Genomic DNA, 14,654 nt, shown 5'->3' with positions numbered 1-14,654 from the left:
TCAGGCCCTGTCTCAGCAGCACCCGCTGCAGTGGGTTAACACCCCTACCCTCCACCACGTCTGATTAAACAGGAAATGCAACCCACCGCCACGGCCTCCCCGGCAGACTGATCGCGTGAGAAGGCAGAGCAAACCAGGCCTTGCCAGTGAGGCCGAGTGCGGCTCACGGAGCCACTGGCCACCTACTTCAGCACATGAGCATCAGCAAAAGATGAGGGGCCGGAGAGACGCAGAGGAGGCTTTCTTTAAGGGCAAAACGTGAGGAGAGAAGTAACAAGAGATTCAGTAAGGAACAGAGGAGTGCAGAAAGATCTACCCTATCTTAAGCTGTGGCTTCTAGAGATCGCTCCCTGTCTACCTTGCCACAAAATAGACTGAGTTAATTTTGGATGATTATTCCTCTCATTTTTCAGTTAGTTCACAAACATTTCTGCACACCTATCATGTGTGAGGCAGTGTGCTGGCAAGTCAGGAACCTAGGACAGACACTCCCCTTCTGAAAGTAAGAGTTCACCTAGTAACATGAGCTAAGCTGCAAGCCGGTTAAAATAGTGAAAGAACATCCAAGTTCCAACTCACCTCGAAGGCTGCTCTCATAGCTAAAGCCACCTCTCACCTGCCCTGGCCTCCCTCCTACCCTGGCCATTGTTTATTAGCAGTTCCCACATACTCCTGGCCACCTGTCTGTAGGACGCGATTACCTTCAGCTTCCTCTCCTTCTCCAGTACGATGGAATTGATGGTGATGAGCTCAATGCAGATGAAGCTGAGCATTAGGAAAAGAGGGAACTCATTCTGCAGGACCAGGAAGAAGCTGTCCCGGACATAGGCACCGTGTGGGAATCTCTTCAGAAGCACACTGAGGCTCTGAAACAGCCCGGTCGTCTCAGTGGGAGCGTGGTGCCACATGATGGCTCTATCTGTCGCATGCTGTATGGACAGGAAGCCTTCTTGGTAGTATCCTACATGAGAAAACAATGGATATCAAGCACAAGAGATTAAGAACAAAGATGCAAAATAACTGGTAATTCAGATGGGTGATGGCTAGCCATTCACACAGTCAGGAATAGAAAAGGCACTGCTACAGCCAAGGTGCTACGATATGGAAGAAAAGAGCAGAAAGTCACAGTGGGACTCGTGTGGCTGAGGGATGGTGTCTTCTATCAGAAATGGGGTAAGCAGGAGTTCTGGGCAGACAAATGAGAGATACCCAACACAACCATCCTCGGGGCAGGGGGCATCTCCCCTGAGTCCTCAGGCTCTGGGGAGGGTGCCCACTCTGCAGTTGTGCTCTCCACCACACAGGAAGAGTCAAATTCAAAGAACTTGGAAGACGCAGCCCCTCTCAACTGCTGTGACCTGTCCCTGAACTGTCCCTGCTGTAGTCCAAGGGTTATGGTCACTGAATTTTGCTGCCAAACCTCAAAACCAGTCTTCACCATAAGCAACTCTTGTTTCAATACAGCATAGCTGGTGTGCCAAGGTCAGCTTTTGGGAACAATAAATAGATTGAAAGGCAAAGATCCCTGGTCCTGGAGTTTTCTAAGAAATAATGGCCCATGTCCAAGCAAGGGTGGCCAGCCCTCCACACCGGCAGAGCCAAGTGGGGTATGCCAGCATTGGGATGGAGAGGACTGAGGTCTTCTGGTGGCCAAGACCTAGGGAGGCCTCCAGGTGTGTCAGGGTGAAAAGGGCAGGAACAAATTGTTAATGATAAAGTTCTGGGAACTGTTACATATCTGTGATTGCAAGCAGGAGAACTGCCACGAACTGCTGACACCCTTTCTAGAATCACATGAAACTATAAATCCTGGGACTTGGATTCCCACTTGGAGGGCTTGCGAGCCCAAGGCTTCAGGTCAAAAGTGTGGCCACTCTACAAGGTGCTGCAGACTGGCGACTTAGTTTTTTAAGAGTAGTTCATCCCCAAGGGCCCTGAGAGGACGGTCACCCTAAACCACTCATGAAGACAGAGACCAAAACATGACAGGGATTTGGAAGGCGCGAGTCCCAGAGAGGACTGGTTCACATGCCTCCAGTCAGGAGGCCACTGCTTACTGTGGAGGAGAGAGGATGAGAGTCTCCGCATCGCCCCACTGTTTTCCCTCAGTGCGGGGAGCTAACGGCAAGTACACGTTGTTATAAGCGGGAAAGTTAACACGTACGGAAACATAAAGAAAGTGCTCATTCTTGCAAAATGCTTCCTTCTTCTCTTGAACAATTCAGTATCATTACAAAACAATCAGAGGCTAAACTGCTGGACTAACTTACTCTAGAATGTAAGCATTTTACTAAATGCCACATTTCTTTTTTTTAATGTTTATTTACTTGGCTGTACTGGGTCTTAATCGTGGCACGTGGGATCTTTATCTGTGGCATGTGGGATCTAGCTCCCTGACCAGGGATCAAACCCAGGCCCCCCACATTAGGAACACAGAGTCTTAGCCACTGGACCACCAGGGTAGTTCCGTAAATGCCACATTTCTAAATGCACTGCTTCAATCTCTTCTGAAATGTTATTTTAGCAAGTGTTCAGACACAAAAACAACACAAATGACGTCATTAAGACTGGATGAAACCAGCTCATGACAATGCACAGAGGCTTCCTCACCTGGAGCTCCCCCTTCAGAAACTCCATAGTCTCGGGGCTCTTGACTTAGGTTAGGAGGATAAAGAAAGGATGTGAGCCAGCCCTGGACGTCATCTTGAGGGAGGATTAAACTCAAGGATAAATAATTCCTCTGAAAAAAACTGAAGCGCAAGTGGTACTTAACCTAGGAAGAAAGAGAGAAAACAAATGCAGTCATGAGATCGAGGAACTCAGAAATGGAACAGGACACAGCAAGGGTGTGCCTGACATTAGCTTCGATGGGAGGAAGGGCACCCACGCTGGCAGACGTCCTCTGGGGGCAAACGTGGATGTGTCTTCCCCGCATCCTTCTGTGACCAGCCTAAGAAACAAGAGGGGTCACGACTCCTGTCAGGAAAGCAGTGCTGCGAAAAGGCTCTGAGTGCAGGCTCTGGAGCCAGACCACCGGGATCCAAACTCCCATCTCCTAATGAGCAATCACGGCAGTCTGGGCAAGTTACCTAACCTTGCCAGGTTTCCTCATCAGTAAAACAGGAATGATGGTAACAGTACCTACCTCCAGGGTGCTGAGGGATCAAGTACGATGGTCCCCGGGATGGGCCTGGCATTTGTAAGTGTACAACATCCCGCACCAGTTCTAACAACTGATTGTTAGATAGACTGTACCAGTTCCAGTTCAGTCGCTCAGTCATATCCGACTCTTTGCGACCCCATGAACCGCAGCACACCAGGCCTCCCTGTCCATCACCAACTCCTGGTGTCCACCCAAACCCATGTCCATTGAGTCGGTGATGCCATCCAACAGATCTCATCCTCTGTCGTCCCCTTCTCCTCCTGCCCTCAATCTTTCCCAGCATCAGGGTCTTTTCAAAAGAGTCAGCTCTTCACCTCAGGTGGCCAAAGTAGAGTTTCAGCTTCAACATTGGTCCTTCCAATGAATATTCAGGACTGATTTCCTTTAGGATGGATTGGTTGGATCTCCTTGCAGTCCAAGAGACTCTCAAGAGTCTTTTCCAATACCACAGTTCAAAAGCATCAATTCTTCTGCGCTCAGCTTTCTTTACAGTCCAACTCTCACATCCATACATGACCATTGGAAAAACCATAGCCTTGACTAGATGGACCTTTGTTGACAAAGTAACATCTCTGCTTTTCAATATACTGTCTAGGTTGGTCATAACATTCCTTCCAAGGAGTAAGCGTCTTTTAATTTCATGGCTGCAATCACCATCTGCAGTGATTTTGGAGCCCAGAAAAATAAAGTCAGCCACTGTTTCCACTGTTTCCCCATCTATTTGCCACAGCAGAGCACAAAAGCTATACATCAGTGGTTTTCCCATCCTAAAGCAGAAATCAAATATTCTGATATTTATAACACTGCCTTTTCCTTAAATGAACAGATCCACCATATCTGAAGTCCATAGGATTAGTAATAATGACAATTACTAATCCTTCTGGAAAATGCCTCTACTCCAGGCCCCATTCTAAGCACTTTATAGGCATAAAACTCGTTTAATCCTCACACTAGTTCTATGAGTTAGGAACTACTATTAACTCCATTAAACTGATACGGAAACTAAGGCCCAAGAATGTCAGTGACTGTCCCAAGGTTACACAGGAGGAAGAAGAGAACTGGGACTCCAGTCTATGGGGTTGAGCACTGGGGCTCCCTTCCATAGCCCAGCGGCTGAAACTATGCCATCCTGTACCCTCAGGACACAGGCTCGCTCCAAAATGTCTTCTCTTTTGAAGAATAAGAAAACAGTATGTAAGATAAGAAATTAGGAGTATTGTCTCATCTCCTCTGGATATAAGACAGCCACCAGCCGACAAAGCTGACGAGGCGCAGCTCGGCAGCAGGACTGCTTACTGAACTCACGTTGAAGGCGGGCATCACAAGAAGACTGTGACGGTAGAGATGCTCTTACCTCAAGTGGCAAGGGTTCTGTGCTGTCATTGAAGTTATGATCAAAAACAATCCCAGTCAATACGTAAAAAGCTTTGGGATCTTGAATTATGTACTTTTCAAACAAAGGTACTGAAGGGCAGCCTAGAACTGCAAAGAGAAAAATCCAGTTAGTGAGTGGGTGGCAGGGGGGTGAGGATGAGGGTGTTAAATGCTGCCCAACCACCCCCTTCTACCCCAAGAGATATGGACTTCCACGTCCTTGGCTAGCAAATGTCACTCACTCACTCCTTCATCCTGCAAACGAATGTGCACATCCTATATAAGACACCCAGAAACACCCTGGGCAGTGGGAATGCACAGTCAATGATAACAGCTAAACCTCTGTGGGGTCTCAAAGCTCTTGCATATTTGAGTTCTTCTAGGCTGACTCACTGGAAAAGACACTGATGCTGGGAAAGATTTGAGGGCAAGAGAAGGGGCAACAGAGAATGAGACGGTTGGATAGTGTCACCAACTTGATGGACATGAGTTTGAGCAAACTCCGGGAGATGGTGAAGGATAGGGAAGCCTGGTGTGCTGCAGTCCATGGGGTCACAAAGAGCCAGACACAACTTAGTGACTGATCAACAACAAAGTTGCTTGGGACTGAAGTAGTTAGAACACAATTCTTGTTCACGTTAATGAGAAAATCATCACTGCATTTCCAGCTTCTCTTCATGGTTATAAAAACCAAAAGTGGAAACAAAATCATCAAGAAGTATAGCTGCTCTGATGAGAGAATTAAGTTTTTAAAGTCATCTGCCCTCACATCTGACTGGTAATTCAGGATCCTCCTTGAGAATAATTCTTTCTCAGAAGGTCGAAGGTGTGACTACACCACTGAGCGCGCAGCACTGCCAAGGGGAATATCTGATTCCTCAGAGGCAACTAGAAACCTGTGATGCTTCTGTTCCTTGATCCCTGGGTTCAGAAATGTCACTAACACAGGCCCATGTTTGCTCTTTCTTGTTCCCTTGTTTGTGATGAGCACATCCACCCGAGCTGCAGATGCCAGTGTTCAGAAAGCTTTTCTCTATTGCTGTTTTCCTCCCATCATTTGTCACCTTTTTTCCTTTCAGAAATCTGAACAGATGAGCTGGGACTTCCAGACATGCCCTTCATGTTTGTCCCCTCATCCTTCATACATATTCCTTCATCCATTTCTTGGTCTCTTGGCTTTACAGTCTTAGAGGCTTCTCTTGACTTTACCTTCCCCATCACCAACAGAACTTCACACATGTCCATCCTATTATTTCCATGAATGTTATTTTGAGAATCATTTTTAATTTCCAAGTCCTCTGTTTCTTCCACTGTTTCCTTTTTTACGGGAGTCTAGTTTCACTTTGGAGTGGCAATATTTTCTCAAATGTCTCTGAAAATACTAATGAGAAATTTTTATTAACCAGATTTAAAAAAAAAAAAAAAAAAACAGGGCATGCACCTGGTAGAACTCTGAGTGATCTTAAAGGTTAAACGGTAGAGTCCTTCAGCTACCATTGGCTCCTGATTCCTTTATCACGACACAATCTCTGTAAGCCAGTTTCTTTTGTATATTAAAAAAAAATCCGACGGTCCCTGGCCGCGACCATGGCGGAGAGGCCGGAGGACCTAAACCTGCCCAATGCTGTAATCACCAGAATCATCAAGGAGGCACTCCTGGATGGTGTCAACAGCTCCAAGGAGGCCCAGAGTGCCATCTCCCGCGCCGCCAGCATCTTCGTGCTGTACGCCACATCCTGTGCCAACAACTTTGCGATGAAAGGGGAATGCAAGACACTGAATGCCAGCGATGTGCTGTCCACCATGGAGGAGATGGAGTTTCAGCGGTTCGTTACCCCATTAAAAGAAGCTCTGGAAGCTTATAGGAGGGAGCAGAAAGGCAAGAAGGAAGCTTCAGAGCAAAAGAAGAAAGACAAAGACAAAAAAACAGGTCCGGAAGAGCAAGACAAAAGCAGGGATGAAGATGAGGGAAGGCTGGAGGAAGAAGAACAGAATGAAGAGGAGGAAGTAGACAACTGAAGACGATGGGGAGACGCCCCTTGGAATGAACCACGCAAAAACTTGGTACACATTTGTGTGAAGCTTTTTCCGGCTGGGCAGAGTAGTCTTAGGCAGAAGAGCCTGAGAAGATTGAAATAATACCTGAATTATCATCAGGATTATCATCAAAGCCAGTGCTTCCCAGACTCAGAGCCTCTGAGTAGCAGAATCCTGTTTTGCTTAATCAGTCTCAAGGTTATAACTTTTTGGCAAGAGGGATTCTTGCCTCTTGATCTCTTTTGTTTACATACACATATAGTTAGGCACTTGTTGATCCCCAGTTCCCTCCCTGCCCCCCAGAAAAGTAATAATAACTTCCACACTGCCAACTGTGTCCCAGATTACAGAGGCAGTTAAGGCTCAGGAAAAATTAGGGTATGATCACAGCCAGCCTATTTGATTATACAGTATTTGGCAATACTAGCTTATTTCAAGTGGTCAGAATGGCTTAGCTTTAGGAAACTACTAACAAGGTTGAAGAGAACAATGAAATCTGCTGTCTCTTCACTTGACAGTAACATTAATTGAATTGTTTTCTACAGACCCACGTGGCTTAGAGCCCTTCTATATTGCGTGTAACCTGCTTGGAAGGCTCCCTTCTAGGCACATACTGTTTTTAAATCCACAGAGTAGAATTAGTTAAGCAAGGTTGCCAATGTCTTACTCTTATAAAACAGATAGTTTAGTCTTAAACGCACCTCACTGCCTGCCACTGTACAGCTTCAGGATTTATCATCACTTCCTGGAAGGTATAAAATTCCAGGTTTTCGTGTCCAGTAGTCCATCTTCCAGATTTGTGACTATTACTTTTCATTTTTCCAATTCACGACAAGTTCCAAACTTTATTTCTTATAGGCACAACTTTCTCCCTCTGTGCTTCTCACCACCTGTCTCTGTTCTGCCTCTCCTCTGCTCCCCATTCCCACTTTCTCTGTCCCTCTTTTTTTTTTACTTCTGCCAACCCAGGAACTTGGATGACCTGCAATATCCCAGAGTATGGGTTCCTCTGATTCCCTAGTTCTAATCTCATGTCTTAAAACTGATTCTGTAAACCTCTTTGACCCATGAGGGAAATCTGATGGTTCTCAGGAATTTAATTCCTCCCCTAACCCATCCCCTTTAACTGCTTCTAAGTATCTCTGTTGACCTTTCCAGGTTTTCTTCTCTTTCCATTTGGTGCTCTAAGCACTTTTTTGTTGGTCTCTTTAAGTTGAGTGCTTGGAGGCTGAAAGGTAGTGAAGTGTAGTTTGACACTGTTGATTTGTTAAATGAATACAGTGGAAAGTTTGTTGACAATTGAGTGAAGAATATTGAGAAAATTATAATGCTTTGTATAATAAAAAACATTATTGTTAAAAAAAATCCATGACTTATGCTTTTGGCCATGATGGAGTAACAGAGATTGAATTTATCCTCCTACCACAAATAACCAAAACACTGGACAGGAAAGAAGAGAATCAAGTTTTTCAGACAACGGTCAATACATAGCACAGCATTATGATTCCTGGGAAAAGAGAAACAATAAGATGACCACTAAGAGTGCTCTGGTTTTCTATCTGAAGGCACATTTCAGACCACAGAACAGGGAGGGGAAACCCAAGTGGAACGCAGATAGCTATGTGGCTGCATCGACAGAGGTTTGAGTTGGAAGAGTCTGAAGTGGCTTTAAGTTGCAGGCCAGAGTTCCCAGGAGAAGGCTGTGCTGGGAAATGGCCCCAGAAAGCTGCTCAGAGAACACTTTAATGACTACTATGATGTGCCCTGGCTGGGTGAGCAGGACAGGACCGGCTCAGTGGTGCCCAGAGCCCACTGAGACCAGCAGGCACTTGAGTTCTGACCAGCCAGTGGGGACAGTTCTTGGTGATCACTTGAGGTGTTCAGAAGAGTCACACCTTAGTAATGGAATAAATTAACTTTAAGGCAAAAGCTGTTCCACACCTTGCCCCCCACACAAAAAAGGTTAAAACAACTCCTGAAAAGACTTGTTGGTGAAACTGAACTTTACCTTTCTACCAGAACAAAACCCACTCTTTAAACAACCACTTGATCCACAAAAGCTGAGACTTGATCCAGTTCTCAAACTGTACGATCAAGACTTTTTTCTGTTTCGCAGATTAAGTTCATTTGAACCCTTTTCTTAGATTACACACATAAGCAATATCATATGGTATCTGTCCTTCTCTGACTTCACTCAGTGTGACAGTGAAGCTGGGGGATAAATTGGAAGCCTGTGACCGACACACACACCACATATAAAACGGATAATAAGGGCTTACTGCAGAGCACTCATTACGACACTCCGCAGTGGCCTACACGGAAGGAGCCTACAAGAGTGGAGGGGCGTGTGTGTGTGTGTGTGTGTGTGTGTGTGTGTGACTGACTCACTTTGCTGTAGACCTGAAGCCAACACAATGCTGTCGTCGTTGTTGTCTAGTCACTCAGTCATGCTCAACTCCTTTGGGATCCCATGGAACTTCTAATACAAAACTTTTTTAAAAAAAGACTTTCTTTCTCTTCCTCTGTATTACTTTTTTGATGTCCTAAGATGGTTGCTAGCAGTTCCTGGGACTAAGACTTCCCAGCTGAAGTTCTAAATGGAATAGTGAGGGCCCTGTCTCTTAACCTTTCTTCTATATTCTGTCATTTCACTTCTCTCTATGTTGTATTCTGAAAGTTTCCTTCAGCTCTGTCTTCCAGTTCACCAGTTTTACCTTCAACTGAGTTTTGTATTATATTCTGATTATTTTTCACTTCTGGAAGTTCTATTTGGCTCTTTTTCCCCCCTCACATCTGCTAGGCGACTCTTACAGTGGAATGCTATTTACAAACACTTTCAGGTTGTTTTTTATATTTTTAAATCTAGCAAACACAGTGATTTCATAATGTGAGGCTAATAATTCCATTATCTGAAGTATCTCTGGTTCTGTTTCTGCCATCTGTCGTTCACAATGATCTTCACCCTTGCTCTCTTGCTTCCTGGTATGTGCTCACTGACTGTGACATATTTGTGGCTGCCCTTCTTTGAGATACAGAATCATGGCATGTTCTTTCAGAGGAGGGTGACATTTGCATCTGGCCATCGACATCTCACTTTGTACTTTGAGGGGTTTTCTCTTCTTTTGACAATCAGGGCTCCAAACTCTGGGGGCGGGCTCTCCTGCTGCTGTGCTGTTTTCTGGAAGCCCAACCGGGGTGGGAAACAGGCTTGTTCTCTGCTGGCTCAAGCTTACAGTGAGAGTACAGACATTTGGGGTCCTGGCTCTATGGGAGATGGTCTCCTATGAGACATCCCACCTGAATGAGCTCAGTTCCCTCTTGTACAATGCAGGTTTCACAAGAAGCAGTTTGAGGATTCCATTGACCTCTGTGTTCTTTCCTTCACCTGGATTTTTTCTTTTAGAAAAATATCCAAGAGTACAGAAATATTTTAACAACACAATAAATAAAAAGTATGTTAAGAAGAGTTCATACAAGATGATCCAATTTTTGTTAGGAAAAAGGAAAGAAGGCTGTATACAAGGCTTTGAAAAATCAAAGTGAAAGTCACTCAGTCGTGTCCAACTCTTTGCGACCCCATGGACTATATAGTCCATGGAATTCTCCAGGCCAGAATACTGGAGTTGGTAGCCATTCCTTTCTCCAGAGGATCTTACCAACCCAGGGGTCAAACCCAGGTCTCCCGCACTGCAGGTGGATTCTTTACCAGCTGAGCCACCAGGAAAGCCCATAGAAGGTTTTAAATAGCCCTTATATCTGGGTGATAGGATTATGAGTAAATTTTCCTTTTATCCTATATAAAGATTTGTTGTTCTTTTGTTTCCTTAGCCTTATTTAGGTTGCCTTTTTAAACACACACATATACATACACACATATTTTGTTAAATTGCACAAAATAGTATACTTACAGGAAGGCATACAAAACACAAACGTTCAGTTTAATGAACAATTATGAAATTAACATCTAAGTAATTATTCCCTGGATCAATATATTTTTACCCTATTTTATTTGTCTTGATAGTTGGGTTGGTCCAAATAACCTAGTGTGCCATATTTCCAGAAGCAGAACAGCAATAATCTCTTTCCCAGAGATCCCCAGGAAAAAATCTTGCTGTTTCCTTGAGTCTTACTGAGTTATGTGTCTTCCCTGGACAAACCCCTACAGTGAGGGGACTGCCAACTAGTACAGAGAGATTACAAGTCAACCTGCACCCAGGGTGGGGCCATCACGGGCTCAGAGTGGGAAAGGAATCAGGCCTCCAGGGAGGAACAGGCTCTGTGTGTGTATCAAAAGGGTGGGTAGATGCTGGGAAGAAAAACCCAGATGTCTGTCATGGTTTGGAAGAGATCATCAAGCTACTGCTTGTGCTTACTTCTAGGCTGGAGGATCTGCTTAGGGGAATGGCCTGAAGGTATTAGTTGTTGTTCAGTCGCTCAATTGTGTTCGACTCTTTGCAACCCCATGGAACGCAGCCTGCCAGGCTCCTCTGTTCATGAGTTTCTCAGACAAGAATACTGGAGTGGGTTGCCATTTCCTCCTCCAGGAGATCTCCCCAACCCAGGCGTTGAACCCGCATCTCCTGCATTGTAGCCAGATTCTTTACCACTGAGCGACTAAGGAAGCCCATGGCATAAACCCTATCTCTATAATATTGTTTGCAATTTTTCAAAGCAAGGAATTCTTGTATTTATTGTAAATTTTAAGTTCCTTTAAAAAATCTTTTTAATTCCATAAAAATACATCCCAAACAGTTAACAAAGAATTCTGGGAAGTGGAATTAGGGAAGGGACTTTAACTCCGAACTCTGTTCTGTGTCACATGTGGTTCTGTAATAAGGCGAGAGCTGTCTGGGGACAAGGAGTGAGCCAGGAAGACACCCATGGAAACAGAAGGGAGGTGGAAACAGATGAAGACTGCAGTATCACAGCACTCAAGCCGCAGAGAATTCCAGACAGGAAATGCATGAAAGCAGCCCCACATGATGAGGACAAAGGAGAGAAAGCGCTGGATCTAGCAGTCAGCAAGTCATCTTTCCCTCTTGAATGTCTGCAAGTACTGCTGCTGCTGCTGCTGCTAAGTCGCTTCAGTCGTGTCCGACTCTGTGCGACCCCAATAGACAGCAGCCCACCAGGTTTCCCCGTCCCTGGGATTCTCTAGGCAAGAACATTGGGGTGGGTTGCCATTTCCTTCTCCAATGCATGAAAGTGAAAAGTGAAAGTGAAGTCGCTCAGTCGTGTCCGACTCTTCGCGACCCCATGGACTGCAGCCCACCAGGCTCCTCCGTCCAGGGGATTTTTCCAGGCAAGAGTACTGGAGTGGGGTGCCATTGCCTTCTCCGCTGCAAGTACTAGCCCCTTCCAATCAGTGCTCCAGAGGATAGTCGGAGAAATCTTGGTACAACAAGGACACTGCAGTCTAACCTGTCTCCTCAAAAGTCCTGCAATGGACCCTTCTGCACGCAGGAGGAAGCCCGACGCTCTGGCAAGGCTAGCGAAGCTCTGCACGCTGTGCTCCTATAGCCGTGCCCAACCTCACCCAGCTCTACCACGTCAGCTTCACCTGTTGACTTCCAGATCCTCAGTCACCTGAGGGACTGGCTGCTTGCTGTCCCCCTCCTGGATAGCCCCTGAAACCCACCACCCTCCCATTTCCTATGGGTAGACCATCACGTTTTATCACACTTTATCACCTCACCAGGGAGGATTTCTGGTTTTTTTTTTTTAATTTTGTAATCTCGTATTTATAAAAGGTAGCTGAATTAGAATAGTATTTTAGAATACTAGGAAAGCATAAAGCACAACTTTCGAAACAGTTTCCCCACATTCTACAACTAAGGACCTTTAAAAGAACGGTCACATTGAGTGGCACTCAAGAGGTGGGGGAGTAGAACCCTTTCTTTTCACTTTCTGCCTTATGTATTATCAGAATACTTTATAAAAACATATAATTATAGTAACTTTGAAAAAGTATTCCACATTTTGAAAAATTTTATCTACCTAACTGCATTCATTCACTCAATAAGTATGTACTGAACACCTACTGTGCGCCGGGCACAGTGTGTGAATGGAACGCACACATCCTCTGCCCTGTGGCGGAGGCAGAGCGCCGCGGGAAAGGCAGACAGTGCACAGGAAGCAGTGAGCTGCAATGTAAGTAAACAGTTATCAAGATGCTGTGAACACATCCAACAGGATTCTGTGAGAGAGAAAAAGGCAGAACTGGGAAACCCAAAACCTACACTCATAAGTGCCATCTTAGCTGAAACCAGAATGATAAGAAGGAAAAGCTGGAGGCAAAGCGTTCTGTCAGAGGGAGCAAAGGCTCCCAGAGCCCAGGATATGAAAGGGAGCACGAGGAGAGCAAGCAGGCAAGACTGGGAAGGCCCGACCTGACTCAGTGCGGCAGGAAGCCGCTGAGGGACGTGGGCTGGGGACTGGCCAGATTCCACCCATCTTTTAAAGACCTTTTTGGCTCCACCTAGAGACTGGATGAGAATGGGACAAGAAGAGGAGAAAAGAGATCGGGTAAAAGGCTAACTCAGAATCTCTGAGTGTTTTCTGTTTATTAGACAGAGACATATTATAACTGCAAACCAGGACTTCTGATTAAATATATGAGATGACCAGCGTCACTTTGGGTGAGTTAGAACAAACACTTCACATTTTAATTAGCCTTGAAGCCTTGCGACATAAATATACAAGTCTCTCATGTGTGTTGTGTGAAATAATAAAGACACATGCAGACTCTTTAGAATTTGGAGAGCCCAGATGTGGAACCACTACTGTAAGAACTCACAGGAAAAAACTTCAAACTAGACTTTATAAAAATGACCCCTCTGTCCTGCCCCCATCTTTATGGCTAACCTTCAAACTCAACAGGAAAGAAGTCTTCCACCATTTCAGTGATATTCTTCAAAGTTTCACTTTTGGAAGGGATATAAACTAATTGAAATTTACTTTTCAGAGGAAATTGATTGAAGAATTCCGGCAGAGAAGTGATGTCAATTACATTGTAGTCTACAGGAGGTCTCTTCCTTGGCAAACTACCAAAACGAAGATATAGTATAACTACACAAAACAGTAACGGCATCAAGATTTCAAGGACTGTTACCAGAGTCTTTCGTTTCTAAAATAAAAACAAAAGCCATATGTTAATCCAAAATAGAACACAAGCGTTAAGACACTACATGGGGAATGTTCTTCCATTAAGAACACTGTCAATCAACTACACTTCACTCATAAATATGCTAATCCAAAATAGAACACAAGCATTAAGTCACTACATGGCAAATGTTCTTCCATTAAGAACACTTTCAATCAACTATGCTTCACTTATGTGTGTGTGTGTGTGTGTGTGTATATCAAAGAATGCTTATATTTCTTCCAGCCTTCCTGTACAACACATAAAAAAGAAAAAAAAAAAACCAGAATGAGAATTAGCTAGAAACATCTGCTTTTATCTTTTCTGTAACACCAATGGCTAGAAATCAGTAGCAACAATGGTTATCTTCAGTAATTAGAGCTAACGAACGGAATTACCACAGAAACGTGGCTCATCTGCAGAAAAGGGCTCCTTTATGAGTTCTTAATTTTTTCTTTACTCCATGATTAGAAACCAATTTAACTAAATCATTCGGTTCCTCCGAAGGAGACTCACATTCACAGATAACCATACCCACCTTTAAAATGAAATTCTTCCAGAGAAGAAGTTTTAAGTTCCTGAACATCGTCATTTTTCTAGCTGAAGAGGAGCAATCGTCACTAGCTGGGAGACAAATGGGGAGATGTTAAACGTTAAAATGCTGAGTGACTCTTTGGGGCTTGGGAAGCTCTCTGCTCTCAGGGTTTCAGAGCCCCGTCTGGACCACTTTTCCTCCTTCCTGTCCAGCAGTGCTGACCCCTCCCCTCCCTACCATCTGAATATTAAAGTGCTCCAGGACTTTAATATTAAAGTCCACCTGTGGACTCAGAGTGGCATCACTCTGTAGGTGCTCTCACTCACAATTTTGGGTTTAAATCCATCTACATGATGACTTTTTAAATTTACATTTCCAACCTTGAGTTACTTCTAGACCCAAAT

The 14,654-nt window shown here is 44.7% G+C and overlaps 2 protein-coding genes across 2 annotated transcripts in view; one reads left to right on the top strand and one right to left on the bottom strand.

Moving 5' to 3' along the window:
• Nucleotides 1-14,339, bottom strand: part of LOC122702301 (ATP-binding cassette sub-family A member 17-like) — an 86,689-nt gene extending 72,350 nt beyond the window's left edge. The window contains exons 1-5 of the mRNA XM_043915980.1: nt 14,254-14,339; nt 13,439-13,700; nt 4,518-4,645; nt 2,611-2,773; nt 702-961 (exon numbers count right to left, since the gene is read on the bottom strand). Coding sequence (XP_043771915.1) covers nt 702-961; nt 2,611-2,773; nt 4,518-4,645; nt 13,439-13,700; nt 14,254-14,307 — 867 coding nt within the window. The 5' untranslated portion in view covers nt 14,308-14,339. The remainder of the gene's footprint in view (nt 1-701; nt 962-2,610; nt 2,774-4,517; nt 4,646-13,438; nt 13,701-14,253) is intronic.
• LOC122702303 (DNA polymerase epsilon subunit 3-like) lies at nt 6,125-6,556 on the top strand. The gene has a single exon (XM_043915981.1). It carries the CDS (start codon nt 6,125-6,127, stop codon nt 6,554-6,556), a length of 432 nt encoding a protein of 143 aa, XP_043771916.1.
• Nucleotides 14,340-14,654: the final 315 nt, after the last annotated feature.

Source organism: Cervus elaphus, chromosome 10 (genome assembly GCF_910594005.1).
Source record: "Cervus elaphus chromosome 10, mCerEla1.1, whole genome shotgun sequence".
Taxonomy (NCBI): Eukaryota; Metazoa; Chordata; class Mammalia; order Artiodactyla; family Cervidae; genus Cervus; species Cervus elaphus.
The sequence above is the reverse complement of the archived record's forward strand: the minus strand, read 5'-3'. Positions and strand labels throughout refer to the sequence as shown.

What these genes read in the sequence shown, in the direction of transcription:
- LOC122702303 (XM_043915981.1), top strand. Translation starts at nt 6,125, where the DNA reads ATGGCGGAGAGGCCGGAGGACCTAAACCTGCCCAATGCTGTAATCACC.